This window comes from Sebastes fasciatus, chromosome 5 (assembly GCF_043250625.1).
Source record: "Sebastes fasciatus isolate fSebFas1 chromosome 5, fSebFas1.pri, whole genome shotgun sequence".
NCBI lineage: Eukaryota > Metazoa > Chordata > Actinopteri > Perciformes > Sebastidae > Sebastes > Sebastes fasciatus.
The window spans coordinates 16,462,441-16,479,952 of NC_133799.1; the positions used below are offsets into that span (position 1 = coordinate 16,462,441).

At 36.1% G+C, this 17,512-nt stretch overlaps 1 protein-coding gene across 4 annotated transcripts in view; it reads right to left on the reverse strand.

Annotated features, from left to right (window-relative positions):
• Positions 1–4,221: 4,221 nt before the first annotated feature.
• Positions 4,222–17,512, reverse strand: part of xpr1a (xenotropic and polytropic retrovirus receptor 1a) — an 89,500-nt gene continuing 76,209 nt past the window's right edge. For 2 of the 4 annotated variants that reach the window (XM_074635349.1, XM_074635353.1), the window contains 4 exons: positions 11,845–12,011; positions 11,621–11,760; positions 11,249–11,473; positions 8,452–9,217 (listed from right to left, as the gene is read on the reverse strand). In XM_074635349.1, coding sequence (XP_074491450.1) covers positions 9,160–9,217; positions 11,249–11,473; positions 11,621–11,760; positions 11,845–12,011 — 590 coding nt within the window. In that variant the 3' untranslated portion in view covers positions 8,452–9,159. Of the gene's footprint in view, positions 4,896–8,451; positions 9,218–11,248; positions 11,474–11,620; positions 11,761–11,844; positions 12,012–17,512 lie in introns of those variants that run through there. The other 2 variants (XM_074635351.1, XM_074635352.1) reach the window with 2 other exon arrangements.

Genomic DNA, 17,512 nt, shown 5'->3' on the forward strand with positions numbered 1-17,512 from the left:
TGATAAGGTATTAATCATTTAATTTACTTTTAAAGCAGAAAGGAAGAGATATTTGCTTGTTGGTTTTCTATATACTCATTGTAAACTAAATATCTTTCGGGTTTTGGAAATTTGATTTATTGAGGCAAACAATCTTCTGAGGGTGTTGTGTAATGCTGTTTTTAAGGTCAAGAATGGTCTTTCGGTCAATCAGACACGCTTGTTTGAGGGTTTGTTTGATGATTTGTTTCAAAGTTAAATTATGTTCTCCTTTGATTTTAGAGGGTGCTTCCTTTCTGCCAAGAATCAAGATTGTCGGGCTTCTCAAGATGATTCATTCATCCTTACTGGCACAAAGTCAAGACTCGGTCACTGAAAATAGCATCAAATCACTAATCCCTAATGTTAAAAAAACATCATATTATATGCCTTAAATTGTCATTAAAGAAGTCATAGTATGGTCATAAAAAGTCATAATTTAGTATGTCATTAAAAAGTCATAATTTTTATGACATACTATACTATGACTTTTTAAAAACATTTTCGAAATACTATGCTATGATTTTTTGTCGACATACTATGCTATGACTTTTCAACATATTTCACTGACTTTTATTTTTTTCAACATATGATTCTTTTTCTTTTTTCGACATAGTATACTATGCCTTTTTATGCCTTTTTCAACATGCTATACCATGAATTTTTTTTGACATGATATTTTATGACTTTTTGTTCGACATGCTATACTATTGACTTTTTTTGCATTTTTTCCGATAAACTACACTGACTTTTTTCGATGCACTGTACTGATTTTTTTTAAAGATTTGACATAGTATATTATGACTTTTTTTCAACATACTATATTATGACTTTTTTAACAAATTATACTATGACTTTTTTAAGACTGTTTTGGACATACTATACTATGACTTTTTTTGACATACTATACTATGCCTTTTTTTTTTTTTTAATTTGACATACTATACTATTACTATTTTTTCGACATACTTAACTATGACTTTTTTTTTCTTTCAACATACTATACTATGACTTTTATTTTTTTCTAAATACTATACTATGACTTTTTTTCGACATACTATACTATGACTTTTTTTGACATACTATACTATGATTTTTTTTTAACATACTATGAATATTTTTTTGACATACTACACTATACATTTTTGGAATTTTTTCTACATAGAATTCTGTGACTAACATTTTTTGGACATACTATACTATGACTTTTTTTCATAAAAAATTTTCAACATACTATAACATGACGTTTTTACATGAAATGTTTTGACATACTATACTATGACTTTTTTTTCACGATTTTTTTTCGACATACTATACGACTTTTTTTCATGAAATTTTTCGACATACTGTAATATGAACTTTATATTTTTTACATATACAATATTGTGCCTTTTTTTTTAAAATGTCGACATACTAAACTATGACTTATTTTTTTTCCCGACATACTATAGTAAGACTGTTTTTATTTTTTACACATACTATAGTATGACCTTTATATTTTTTACACATACTATAATATGACTTTTTTGGACATACTATACCATGACTTTTTTTCATGAAATGTTTTGATGTACTATACTATGACTTTTTTTCATAATTTTTTGGACATACTATACTATGACTTATTTCATAACATTTTTCGTCATCTTATATGACTTTTTCATGATTTTTTTTCAACATACTATATATTGACTTTTTTTCATAATTGTTTGGACATACTATACTATGACTTTTTTTCATAACATTTTTCTTCATCCTATACTATGACTTTTTTTCATGACATTTTTCAACATACTACAACATGACTTTTTTTCATGAAATTTTTTTGACGTACTATAATATGAATTTTTTTCATCATTTTTTGGACATACTATACTATGACTTATTTCATGAAATTTTTCGACATAGTATACTATGACCTTTTTTTCATGAAATTTTTCAACATACTATGTTTTTTTTACATAATATACTATGACCTTTTTTCATAACATTTTTCGTCATCCTATATAATATGATTTTTTTTCATGATTTGTTTTCGACATACTATATATTGACTTTTTTATGAAATTTTTGACATAGTATAAGGTTGCTTTTTTTTAATAACGTCCAAACTCCGCAGCTTTGGGGACAGAGCATTCTCCAGGGCAGCTCCCAAGCTCTGGAACTCACTCCCCAATCTCATCAGAGACTCTGATTCCCTCACCACATTCCAGTCCCGCCTCAAAACACATCTTTTTTCATCTGCTTACCCGTAGCCCCCTCCTTCCCCCTACCCATCAGTCCGTGTGTCTGGATGTGATTGTGCCTGTGTATGTCGCTTTTTGTCGTTCGTCTCCTGTCTGTCTGTCTCACACCGTTTTCCCCCCCGACTATGTTAAAGCGTCTTTGAGAATATTATAAAGCGCTATATAAATCTAATATATTATTATTATTATTATTAATAAACACATGACTTCTTATGTTTTGACATACTATACTATCACTTGTTTTCAAAATATCTTTCAACATACTATACTATGACCTTTTTTTCATGAAATTTTTCAACATACTATGTTTTTTTTTTGGACATAATATACTATGACCTTTTTTCATAAAATTTTTCGTCATCCTATATAATATGATTTTTTTCATGATTTCTTTTCAACATACTATATATTGACTTTTTTCATAATTGTTTATGACCTTTTTTTATGAAATTTTTGACATAGTATAAGGTTGCTTTTTTTAAATAAACACGACTTTTTTTCTTATGTTTTGACATACTATACTATCACTTGTTTTCAAAATATCTTTCAACATACTATAACATGACTTTTTTTCATGAATTTTTTTCGATATATTATACTATGACTTTTTTCATAATTTTTTCGACATACTATACTATGATATGTTTTTCATAACGTTTTTGACATACTATACTGACTTTTAAAAAAAAAATTCGACATACTATACTATGACATTTTTTTCATGCAATTTTTTGACATACTATAACATGACTTTTTTTCATGAAATTTTTCATCATACTTTAACATGACCTTTTTACATGAAATGTTTTGACATACTGTAATATGATTTTTTTCATAACATTTTCCTACATACTATTCTATGACTTTTTTTCATAATTTTTCGACATACTATAATGTTTTTTTTCCTGACATTTTTCAACATACTACTCTATGACTATTTTCACAAAATTTTTCAGCAGACTATACTATGACTTTTTTTTCATCATTTTTTGGACATACTGACCTTTTTTTCATGAAATTTTTCGACAGTATCATATGACTTTTTTTTCATAAACACAATGACTTTCTTTCTTGAAATTTTTGACAAACTATACTATGACTTTTTTTAATATTTTTTTTGGACATACTAAACTATGACTTGTTTTCATAAAATCTTTCGACATACAATAACATGACCTTTTTTTATGAAATTTTTCGACATACTATACTATGATTTTTTTATATTTTTTTGGACATACTATACTATGACTTGTTTTCATAAAATCTTTCAACATACTATAACATGACCCTTTTCCTGAAATGTATTGACATACTATAATATGATTTTTTTTCATACATTTTTTTGACATACTATACTATGACTTTTTTAACATACTACACTAATAATTTGTTTGGACATACTACATTAATGTTTTTTTTCGACATACTATACAATTACTTTTTCTTCCTCTTTCTCGACATGATTTTTTTTGCATTTTTCTGACAAACTACACTATGACTTTTTTTTTTCAACATACTATACTATGACTGTTTTTCGACATACTATACTGATTTGCATCGGTAAGAAATACAGTTTTCATTACCATCAATATATGTTCATCATATTTAGCCTAGTGCTTATTAAGGGGGTGAATGACTAGCTAATCTACTTCAAAGTGCACTGCAAAATACTGATATTAAGAACAAAAAAGAAGCAATCAGAAGAGGAAACCAAAACACCCCAACAACCACAGCAAACAATTGTGAGCTGGAGGAATATGCTGCATGCATACCTGTTAATGTGCATGTACCCCACAAGCCCCAATAAAGGGGGAGATAATCACTCAGCAAAGCTTCTTGTTTACCACCAAGGTTGGAGACATCCGTGACACCTAAAACTAGAATATGTGAGAAACTGATGAGACTGGGAAGTAAACTTTGATAGTAAAAGAGTGAAAAAAAGAGTCAAGAGGCAGAGTGAGCTTTAAAAATAATCGTGGTTTATAAAACCCAGATATGACAGGATCACCAAAGTGTATACAGAAATACAAATACCATCAGGAAAACCATCATAGAACGGTGTTATACACTCGACATGTACAAACTACAGTGTAAAAGGGACTCGGGGGAGGATGGTTCAGACAATTTCCTTTCTTTATGTCTCTTAAAATCACATTTAGCCACAATGTATTTATTCTATTCACTTTTTTTTGTATCTTATCAAAGTAGAACATCCATCTACCAAACTACAGGTACTATCACGTTCAGCTAGATTAGAGAAAGGGTACGAACAACATCAAGAGAGAGGGAGGGAGGGAGGGGTGGACACATATCAAGCACTTTAACATAACGGGGGTTTTCAGCAAGCAGTGGAAACAAAATCACCCATGAGAAAAATTGGATGTCAGGGCTGAGGACCATCTCATCAAACACAAACTGTACAAAATAACCCTGTTTTGGTTTTTGTCACTGGGTTACACACACTGAACATCTGTGAACAGACAGTGGCCACGAAAACAGAAGCACCTTAAAGAAATGCTTCAAATAAAGATCCTGGATCTGTTCATGAGATAATTCAAGAGAAGCTCAGGCAGATCTGGGATCAGTTTAACAGTTTCTTGTCATGGTGTGGGTCCTCTCGGTTCCTGTGCCCTGCAGTATGTCAAAGTGCTTCTGTCAGCAGGGCAGTTTATGACAACAGATGTAACGTCCACAATATTTTCATGCACATTCACAAATGTACAAACAGTATTACAGCTTCAGGACACAGTAATCTGCCCCTCACATCTCATCCATAAGCACTGAAATAAGAAGGAATCACCAACGAGATACAACCAATCACATTCTCCAGTTCTATGGATTTTCTTTTCTAATTTTATACAAACACATTGTCAACAGATTTACATATGAAAAGGAGTGCAGGATCTTGACCAATCAAGAAAAAAAGAGCTCCTCATCACCTAAAAAATACTGCTTGTCTTGGAGCAAAAATGGCAACGTATGAAATCAATCATTGTCACAGTAGCTACAATGATTGCTAATATACACATCATATCAAATAAATTAAGACCTATGTACAATGTAAAACTAAAGCAGCATGCAGGCAAGACAACAGAGCCTTTTTACAAAACTATCTGCTGTAGAAGTTGTGCTCTCCAACACAAGAGAGAGGCAATGTGGGCAGTGTGAATGTGTGTGTCCCGCTTTATGCCTGTATACAGTTATGGTGTGTGTCCAGTGTAATTAAATAGATCAGGAAGCTACCCATCTCCTACATTCTAACATATATATTGTTTTAAACTTTCTAGTTCACATTAAGCTCATTGCACATAGATGCTTCTCAATCTTTAGCCGCTACGGGAAAAAACAGAAGTAGAAGAAACTTTCTGTTAACACATTTGTCTCGTAGCTCTCTGGGCTTCGTCTCATGACTGGCTGGTGGTGACGCAGTGTAGCCACAGGGAGGAACAGCAGAGCAGAGTGAGGGGGTCAAACAGGAAGAGAAGGTGAAACACACAAACCAGCATTGCGATTAGCATTCTTTCTCTGAAAGCCAGGGAGTCCTTCAACGGCAGAAGTGGCACTTTAAAATGATAACCAACAGTTCTTTAAGTGTGAGCTGCTGAGTAGCATGTTGCTGCTGTAGAGTAGGCTGCAGTTACAGGACCACATGTCTAGGACCCTAGCCTACTGTCTTCATTGTAAATGCTTGTTTAATACTCATTGTTTTACCATTTTAATTAAGTTCTGTTCTCCGCTGTACAAACAGGGAAGAAGTTTGCAAAGGTTAAGTTACCTAACAAACGTAATGTTACTTATTTTAACCCTAACCATGACCTAGTTTTGTTGCCTGAACCTCAATTATTTCCATGGTGGAAATAATAACACGTAATGCGGTTGTGGTCATTTACACGTAGGCTAATTCTGTGAGACCACGTTGCAGCGGACAGAAAGCAGTACTTGGGTGAAACAAAACTAGGGTCCCTTGAAATGTGGTCCTGAAACTGCAGCCTTCTCTACTGCAGGAACATAATACTGGAGTTTGAAAATACGCCGAAGGGGTCAAATAGTGGATGTTAGATTTACAGCACATTTGTCCTAGTTGTTACTAACGTTCCTTATCTGAGATTAGAAGATTACATTTGATATAACAAATCACAACACTTGAAATAATTTTTTTAAAAAGTGCTAAAATGAACGAGGCAACATTGAACATTAGAGACAAACAAACAATCATAATATCTGGATCGTTGAATGTGGTGAAACCTGACTGATTCAGAACTGGACAGGAGTTGTGAAACATGTCACAGCTCACAAGTATTTACTGTTAAAGAGCCCTGAAAGAGCTTTTTCAGTGTTGCCAGATTTGACTGCCACCAATCGTCGCCCAATCGTCATAAAATTATCTTCATTTCAGATGTTGGATGAGGTTTTATGAGTAAAGATGAATAGTTTAGGGGTTATAGCGCAAGTGTCTGTTGGATGAAACCTATATGGTACAAAAAGTAACCCAAATTATCAACAGCTGCCCAAAAACATTTTTATACACACAAAAGGAGCAGTGTGTAGGATCTGGTGGCATCTAGTGGTGAGGTTGCAGATTGTAAACAACTGAAACTTTGCCCGTGTGCCAAGCGTGTAGGAGATCTACGGTGGCCAACGCAAAAAAACGTGAAAACACGAAAGGCCTTATCTAGAGCCGGTGTTCCATTTCTGTCCATAGATCCCGCTAAATGTTACACACTGTTTGTTCCTTTAACTAAACAGTAGCTCAATTGGGTACAAAACTGCCCAATCTGGCAACACTGAGCTTTTGTCAGAGAGATCAAGATTTCTGGTGACCATATGAAGTGTGTCGCAATATACCAGTGGTTCTCAAACCTCTTCATCACTTTGAAAGGCAAAAAAAAAATACATTCATGTTGGGAAAATTATTAACAAAATAAGCCAATTTGAATTTCATTGCAATAACATTATGTTGAACATGGCAGACACAAAGGCTTTCAACATGGGAGCAAGATTAACCTTTTAATTTTTTGTAGAGCTGCAACGATTAATTAGTTGTCAACTAATAAATTGATCGCCAACTATTTTAATAATCAATTAATCGGCCAAATTAATTTTGTAAGAAAAAAAAAAAAAAAAGGAGAACTTCTCTGATTCCAGCTTCTTAAATGTGAATATTTTCTGGTTTTGTTACTCCTGTATGACAGAATATATAAAACTGAATATCTTTGAATTGTGGACAAAACAAGACATTTGAGGACGTCATCTTGGGCTTTGGGAAACACTGATCGACATTTTTCACCATTTTCTGACATTTTATAGACCAAACAGCTAATCGATTAATCGAGAAAACAATCAACCGATTAATCAACAATGAAAATAACCGTTAGTTGCAGCCCTAATATTTAGTTTTTGACTGTGTTGAGAGCTCAATTATTTAGTTATTGTAAGATTCATTTTAAAAAGCGCTCCACATTTTCCCGCCTGGTCCCTCTTCCAGTTTGAGAACCTCTGGCATATACACTTTGACTCATTAACAATTCAACTGAACATTTGAAGTGGTATATCACATCACTGCTGACATACTTCTACTCATATTACTGGGATTTCCAACAAGACAAAACCTACCTCCTAAAACAAAATGTGTACTTTTGTAAAAGAACACAGCAATCTTTGTGCAGGCTGGATGGACACATTCATACAAATAAAGCTTTGGTAGTTAATGCAAAGAATAGCAATGTACATACATTTACTGTATCTAATAGGGCACTTTAAGATGACATACACGATGATTCACAGGTCGGTTTTTGCACTAATTTGAGGTCGGGGATAAATCGAGGTCTAACTATGAGCTTATTAAAAACATGGCACAAGTCTAACCAAGAAAAACATTCCAAAATTTATAAAATACATCAACGTCAATCAACGTGTGGATGCTCAAAGTAGTCTCACTAGTATAAACAACACATGTAGAAGTACTAAACAAGTACAACAGAGTAATAATGCACATCAAAATATATTAAATATATTACAAAGCAACTTCACAAACGAGAAATGTTTGAATCGAAACATCCCTTTTGGCGTACAAGTAGTTTTTTGTTTTTTTCTCTCCATGTTTTGTGTATTAAATGCACTTTTCCTGCAAGTGCCTCCAGGTTGTGTTTTTACACGGACGTTAATAAAAACTCAACAAAAAAGAGTAAAAGAAGATGGAGTATAAAAAGAATCAACAAGTTGAAACCAGTTGATTTGTTTTGATATGCTGTATTGTGTGTTGAGTCCTTCCTCAGGTTTCTATTGATTAATATTAAGTCTTTTGATTGGCTTGTTTTCTCCCTGTTGATCCTAGTGTAGTTAAAAAGGATTGTAAACAGTCATCTATGCAGCGTCTCCACAATAAATCCAGAAAAAGTAAAGAGTAATCTAGAGAAACACAAATATCTCAAAGTAAACAACACATACTAAAAAAGTCCTTTAAAAAAAGAAAGAAGAGAATAGTCCCAGGACAGTGCGGTCTGTGTTTCCACCTATGTGCAGAAGATTTCCCTTGACGTCTGTCCACCTGTCGGTCTGCCTGTGTGGCATCAGCTCTCTCCTCAATTGTAGCTATTACACTATGTTTGTGCTTCAGCAGGTTTATCTCAATGTGTGTTTCTACATTAAAGTGTGTATCGTGTGTGTTTTTCTATACTTATAAAGACCAAATACACTCACAGGGATGTAGGGATGAGGTAAATTGTCCAAAGTGAGGTCCTTGCTGCTTACAGGTTTAGATTTAGAGGTGTAGGTAAGGGTCACTACTCTTATCACTATGAGGGAGAAGGGTTGAGGTTAGGCGTTATAGTGAATGAGGTCCTTATAAGTATAGTATGTCTGTGTTTGTGTGTGAGTACTTGCTGACGTTTTGGACTCAGCTGAAGGCCTCGTCATCCGTGTCTTCGATTAGCACCTTTGTGTCCTTTTTCGATCTGGAAGAGGGTTGAAAAATTATAATCTTGCATTTCATGTTATCATTTCAACAGTCATGTTAATGTTGTTTTATGTTTTACTTTTAATTTTCAGTGATAGTTGCATCTTGAACCAAGTCGTCATACAACTGTTGTCTTTTGAGGTGTGATTTAATTTGGGTGTTTACAGTGGTTCCCAGCCTTTTTCCTCAAGGGACCCCTTTTCTATCATTGAGTAAACTGACGACCCCTGACTAAGTGACATATTATATGGATATTTCATATTATATTCAATGCATAACAATAAGAGTACAGAACAACTGATAAACTGTACAGTTAACCCAAATAGCGAATGCAGTAACTGCAGGAAGTTTGTGTAAAACAAGAGATTTGAATGCATTTTGAGCATATTATTTCCTGTGAATATTACATCAGAGACGACATTTCCTGTTATTTTTTAGGAACTTTTAATACAATTCTTTATCCGTTTTTTTTTTATTTTGTTTTTACTTCTTAACAATAATACACATAGGCTTCACATAGGCTTCTTTTTTGACAGATTCAGTGTTTTCTTCTCCCTGACGCTTGGCCATTGTTCTGTCAGCTCTGGTTGTTTTAACTGCGTACTTTTCTAATGCAAGACGAGGCTGTTTAGCAGAGAGGGAAGACTCTGTGGATATAACTTGTGTTCAGGTCTTCACCGTGTCCTTACCCTGTTTATATCTTAAATAATAATCCAAACTTTAAAAATAACAATTTCATTGGGTTTTCTTCACGGTGTAAAAAAGGCCATGCCTCTGCGCCTGCCTTCTCCCATTATCTCCTGTTCGTGAGCATGCGCTGTACATGTGTCACCAGTGTGAATGTCTCCTCCTCCAATCACCTGTGCCCGATCATGCGCTGGGCATGTGTCACCAGTGTGCCTGCACTGAACAGGCTCCCCAATACAGCACGGCAGAGTAAAACACAGTTAAGGAGAGGACAGTTGGACTTTTGGACATTCCTTTTTTCGTGTGCGTCCATGCAAAATGTGAGTTGTGTTATGTTTAATGTATTTATATTAGACTGGCATAATAATAATTAGTAAATCTGTATTTAAGCCTTTTTCTTTGTAAAATGCCTGTGGTATTTTAGGCTCACTTTTTGTTGCTAATGTTTATACACTAGTAATTCTAATCACTCTGTACTGTTGTGTTTTTGTTGTTACAGACCACACAGAAACCATTGTTTTGTTTACTTTATCTGCTGATATAAACAGCCATTACCATACACTTGGACTGCATCTCTTATTCATCTAAAATCACACCTGAGCACTAAATAGTGTCCTGACCCGACACCCTGAAGCGTTTGCTGCCACACTTACGGATTTCTAATAACACACACATTCTATCATACACACGGAAATGAATGAAATGCTGAGATATAGGCCAACTGTAGATTTTTCTAAAAAGTTGTCTTGCACCCCTTAAAATCAAGAAGGCCTCTGGACCCTCCGCAAAGCCTTGGCGACCCCTATAGGGGTCAGGACCCCCAGTTTGGGAACCAGTGGTCTATGATACCTTTCATCTAATATATGGAGCAACACCATTAGCATAGCTACAAAATGTATACATTGTTTTCTCATATGATCACATTTTCTAGTGTTCTTTAGTTCTTGTTTTCTATATTTCTTAAAGTCAGACATTGAACATCTGTCTCCATGTTTATAAATGGGTGGTGGACTGTGAAAACACCAATGTATACAAGTCCAAGACTTCGTGTTTTTATCCCTGACAAAGTCTGATGTATTGTATTTTATAAATATATATCATAATGTTGTCAGAAAACTATACCGAACCAAAAAAAGAGATTGTTAGCACATGTATCTAGTTAGGTATCTAGTCTGGCAACAAAGATGAGAAATGTCAAATCTCTTCAAAGTATTTAGTTGTTTAATATCAGTAGATTTTTTTGTCTACAGTAATTTGTACTTTTTTTACCTCTGTGTTTATAAATGATACTAAAATAAAAATGTGCATGAGCCTGATGTCAAGTGTCCGTGTTGTTTCTTACAATGAGGAGGACAGTAGAGGGCGTCGGAGCGACAGGCTGTAGGATCTCTTCCAGGTCTTCTTGCCTGAACGGTTCCGGACACCATCGTCCTGGTCCATCATCTGCTCCAGCAGCGTCTGGTCATCAGCGTTGAGTGGCGCCACGGAGATATCCCTCACAGCACGAAACTCACCACAGTTATTCAGGTGCTCGTTCTCCAGACGGAAGAAGTTCCAGACAAAACGCCTGCACAGAGAGAAATAGGGTGAGTAAAGAGGGTGAGTAGGACGAACCTGACGCAAGAGGTGAAACTGTATTAGAAATCAGTGTGGGGGCTGGAAGAGCACCATGTGTTTTTAGGTGTGTGTATGTAAAGTTGTAATTGAGACCCACCTGAAGACCTCGAGGGGAGCCAGCACGGTGGCTACGATGTCGCCCACAGAGTGGATCTTGGTTGTTGCGGTCAGAGAGATCTGGATCGTCCAGGCAAAACGCAGGATCACATCTTCTATAATGGCACAGTAGTAGTAGGCCTGGACGCAGACGAGACAGGGTTAGGGTAACTGTGTGTGTACATGTATGTGTGTCATGTACATGAGATTCCTATCACACTCTACCTTGTGTGGGTAAACAATTTCTTCTCTGAGGAAGGTGTTTTCTCCGGCTCCGCGGTCAAACAGACCCCAGTCCATGTACAGATCCCAGATCAGTGTGTACAGGGAGCTGATGGTGGAGCACACGATCAGCATGTAGAAGAACATGTCGGCGTCCGTGTGTCCTTGCTCTGGAATAAACACACAAACACAACTGATTGCACATAACACAATTTAAAGAAGTTTCTTCTCAAACATCTTTTCAAAGATCTGGCATAAAAGGAACTGTGTTTATTTTTTAAATGATGGTTTACACCTTACTCCTGCGAGTCAACTTTTGCTACAACTCTTTGACCACTAGAGGGAGCCCTCTCGTCATGAATACACTTGCAATGATTACAGTTTTTCTCAATTGTTTACACACAAATACTGGTACTTGACACACAATGACCACAACATGTAACTCATGCACCAACCCCCTGAACCAATTCTGCTAAACTACAAGCACAATTCCTGCTTTACACTCAAATTGCAGTTCTAAAACACACTTTTTTCAGAACACTACACACAATTCTCTGCATTTGGCACAATTTTCATGAAGAAAATCTCGTTTTCACAAGAAACACACTGTCATTCAAAATTCTAAAGTCAATTGCCCTACTATGCACACTGACTCATCACATGGGCAAACACCTGTCACACAGTGTTACAATTAGCAATCAGTTGATGCTTTTCATGGCTGGATTCGACATGCTAAGCGATATTTCCCCCGCTGCTTGGCCAGGGAAAACATTGCTTGTGATGTGGATGAGGTGCTGTGGCCAGACCGAAACAGAAGAGAGGATGCAGCATAGTTTTTTTTACTGTAACTGTATACAGTAAATTCTTCTGTTGTTTTGTATGTAGACCACTGTATGTGCAACTTTGTGTTGGTTGGGATGTACACTGTGTACATAGTTTTTGTGGGGAAAATAAAATATATTTGTTACCGTGTATTTGTGTGTTCTGAGTATAAAAACAATATTCTAAAATATTTTACAACACACTTATGTATGTACTGTCTGTAGTAAGTGTAACACTGAACAAAAAAAAGGCCTAAGTCATTATGATGAATGGAGAAGAAGTGTTTTCCATTCATCATAGTGTTTTACATTGAGCACATCAGTGTTCAACTGGTTCTTATAAATGTCTATTCATATGATGGTTTGTGTGTGTCATTTGAAAACAAAATACCATTTTGAGAAGAAATAACATTGTTTTGAATGTAAAGTTTAATTTTGCAGGAGAATTGAGGGGTTTTGCCCATTGTGTGTGTGTTTTTTGATTTGTGTGTAGAGTTCTGAGAGTATGAGGCATGCTTTCAGAAAATGTGTGTAAACAATCGAGAAAAACTGTAATAGTCATCCACAGGCTATCGAGAAAAACTGTAATAGTCATCCACAGGCTATTACAGTTTTTCTCGATTGTTTACACACATTTTCTGAAAGCATGCCTCATACTCTCAGAACTCTACACACAAATCAAAAAACACACACACAATGGGCAAAACCCCTCAATTCTCCTGCAAAATTAAACTTTACATTCAAAACAATGTTATTTCTTCTCAAAATGGTATTTTGTTTTCAAATGACACACACAAACCATCATATGAATAGACATTTATAAGAACCAGTTGAACACTGATGTGCTCAATGTAAAACACTGTGTGACAGGTGTTTGCCCATGTGATGAGTCAGTGTGCATAGTAGGGCAATTGACTTTAGAATTTTGAATGACAGTGTGTTCCTTGTGAAAACGAGATTTTCTTCATGAAAATTGTGCCAAATGCAGAGAATTGTGTGTAGTGTTCTGAAAAAAGTGTGTTTTAGAACTGCAATTTGAGTGTAAAGCAGGAATTGTGCTTGTAGTTTAGCAGAATTGGTTCAGGGGGTTGGTGCATGAGTTACATGTTGTGGTCATTGTGTGTCAAGTACCAGTATTTGTGTGTAAACAATTGAGAAAAACTGTAAGTTTAATTTCCACTTACATCATACTATTTTCCACCTAATGGAAGATGACCAAACATCAAATTACACACTGTCAGCTTGCTGCCCGACTGCTGCCTCTGTATGGAGGAGAGGTTATTACTACAGTTACATACAGTAACTGAAATCATGTTGATTCAACCTCATAATTTCTGAATGTAAAAACACATTTACAGTAAGTGTGTATTTTTCTGAGGTAAGGCCATTTTGTATTAAACTGGGCATCATCTATTGTACTGTAGGTTCACATGTGTGTGTGTGTGTGTGTGTGTGTGTGTGTGTGCTTATCCCAAGACTGTGTGTGTGTCTAGGGCTGCAACTAATGATTATTTTCATTGCCAATTAACCTGTTGATTACTCAAACTGATTAATCGATTATCAGAATAGTTGGCGATTAATTTAAAAGCTGACAACTAATCGATTAATTGTTGCAGCTCTGTGTGTGATAACTTGTGTCAACCATCAACAAAGGAGACTGATGTAATATGTGGAGATATTTACATCCACATACTGTTTGATTCAACATCTGTTTCAGCTACAGGTATTCATATGATTTAACCTGTAATTGTACTGTTTTATGAACTAGAGGTTTGTTTTTCTCTTAGTGTCCCAGTGCTGTGAAAGCATGTAGAGAAGAATAAATGTCAGTTACATCCTTCTGTCCCACACATTGTGTCCTGCTTCTATTATGCAAACAAAGAAGCACTTCATTGACTGAGTAAACGTTTACTTTTTTTAGGTCATGTCTAGAAGGTAACCTGCAAATTGCAAAAACTCTTGCGGACTCGCCACCTGATGACGTATCCTAACCTTAACCATTCGAGGTCAATGCCTAACAACCATCTTGCCAGAGAGAGTTGCGCAGTCTGTGTGTTACCTCCTAGACACAACCCTTTTTTCACTGCAGCAGCATGAAAATATATTTTTTTCAATTTCACATTTGTGTTCAGCTGTTAAGTTATTGATTAATAACTATAAGATGAATTACAAGTCTGTTCTAACTTCTTCAAGTAACATCTGCTTTTGACGTCATAAGACTGCTCAAAATAGCATCCCGTTTGCTGCACTTCCATCCTAAACAGGTTTAATCATTTGTTGACAAAGTATTATAGTGGCTGACTGTGACAAATGCATGTTGGCTGTAATGATAATAATTATTATTAATGGTCGACCTGCCCACAGCTGATGAGTATTTAACAAGTTCTAAGTTAGTTTACAGTTGTTTGATGGACTGTGTAATGTCAGAGTGTGATTATCTGGGCTCAGCAGTCTGTGTGTGTGTGTGCAGGATGTGAGTTGCTTGTTCCTCACTGGGCGTTGATATATAAATCAGCACCCAGTGGCCTAACACAGTGACTCACACAGACAGAGACAGCAGCCACCAGACAGAGACCAGGCCTGCTCCCATTTGTCATAGTCACTGCTTCTCCCTGCTACCCGCCAAAGAGACGCCGGGGAGCAGAGCGGGGACGTTTGTAACGGAGAGTTACTGCTGCGCTGCTCTGTTAACGGCTGCGTCCATTGTGCTGTTTGCTCCCTCGGCTGAGCGATGGGTTGGAAGTAGTCCCTACGGCCACACTGAGATTTCCCAGCTGTAGATTAAACTTAGTCCTGGACAATAGACTCTTTTCACTGGAGAATTTCCACTGATGTGATTTCCTCAGCTTGTAAAGTGTCGACGTATTTAACCCTTCAGTTTCTGTTAGGGCTGATGTGTCTTCCACCAGGCTGGTTAGCCACTGGACCATTGAAAGGTTAAGCATGTTGAGATGGACATTGATTGGATGCTCAGTAAGGGCTAACGGTGGTCATTGGCTCTTGTCACACACACTCAATTGCTATTACTCTGTCACACACACACACACACACACACACACACACACACACACACACACACACACACACACACACACACACACACACACACACACACACACAGACACAGTCACTATTGTTGTTCACAGCCCTTCATGAGGTTAAGCACTATTAAATGCAGAGCACTGCAGCAGACTCATTTTATGCAACAGGCTCAGTTCCTGCTCATGAAAACAACATCACACCAGGAACAATCAGCCTCTGCTATTTAAGAGTGATTTCTCATCTGTTGTCACGGCAACCCAATCCGTCAACAAGGTAATTAAGAATCCTGCACCTGGAGACCACTCGACAACAGACCGCATCCAACCAAATATATGAATTCCAGGACTTTCAATCAGAGAGTTTCATCTTTAAAAAATATCTGCAGATATTAGGCCTCATGCAGGAACCACTCATACAAACTGATTTGTTTTTATGAAGCACGTACGAGTCATTTAAGATAATTTGTGGCACCAATTTTCTCTTTGGTACAAACAAAATTCACGAGTGTTGTTCCAGTCATACACAGTCTGGTTCTCTACACGGGGCAAAAAACACTTGCTTGACTTAAGAACCATAACTTAAATCTGAATGATTTTGAGTTAATATATGGTACAAAAATTAACTAAAATTAAATATCTAAATAAACTTAATGCTAAATTAATATTAGATGGGGGGGACTTAAAGTAAAGTGTTTCCATATTTCCTAACTGTTTGTGGTCCTCTAATATAGTGTTTCCCAAAGTTATTTTCTGGGGACACACTTTTTTAAAAAGGACACCATCACAACCCAATTTACAATAAACCTCATCTATAAATCACGAGAAGAGCAAATTTGTGCGTAAATGAACGTTCCTGACAATTTTTACTGCCGCATCACGTCATATTATCTTGAATAAATACGTTTGATAAATCACAACTTCGTTTTATGCATGTTTTTGAAAAAAAAAAAAAATACACATGTTAACTACTAAATGAGATGTATAATAAATAATAAATGAGATCAAATAAATGCATTTAGGTGGAGTTAACAGGCTCTCGTTTTTTTCCTCTCGTCAGTAAATCAAACAGAATGTACACTAGCCTTTCATATTAGATCCAATGTTATAAGTAGGCTACAATTATCAGAACAATACGAACATTCAGGCTCCCTCATGTGGATCAAAGGTGTACTGCAGATATAAATGTTAAATAAACTACTACTACTGACTATGGATAAAATTCTGCAAATGTATTTGGCGACCCCAACAAAATCTCCTGTGACCCACCTGTGGGTCCCGACCCAGTCTGTGACTGCTCTAATACCACTACTGAGTTGATAAAATTATCAGGCTATGTTTTTGACCGAGGACTTTCAACAGCAGGAGCAGTTTCCACACCGTGAAGTTGTTCTTACTCTTTGGTGAAATTTTTGTGTTATCAACAGGTAACCTTATATCAACATTTTAGGGGCGTAGATTATGCTAATGATCTGTTGAACATGGCATGCACCTCCTGATGAACAGGTGGCGTTCAACCTGCTGAAACAAGGGATGTACGACAAGTTGGTGCAGTTAAGAGAGCAAACCTCACAGAGAAAAGTAAACAAGTTTTAGGATAAGAATACAAAAACATGTTCTTGAGGCCCATTGTTGACATACACAGAGGATTCCCCTTCATCCCATGGTTAACTCCATGGTGTCTGGCTCCTGATGTAAATATATTAACTGTAGCAGGAGTCTGTTTGGCCCTTAGCAGGTAGCAGAGGTGAATTAGAGTTCAAGCAGGCAGAGAGAGGAATTTGACTCAGAGCCGTGTCTTTTATCTTCATT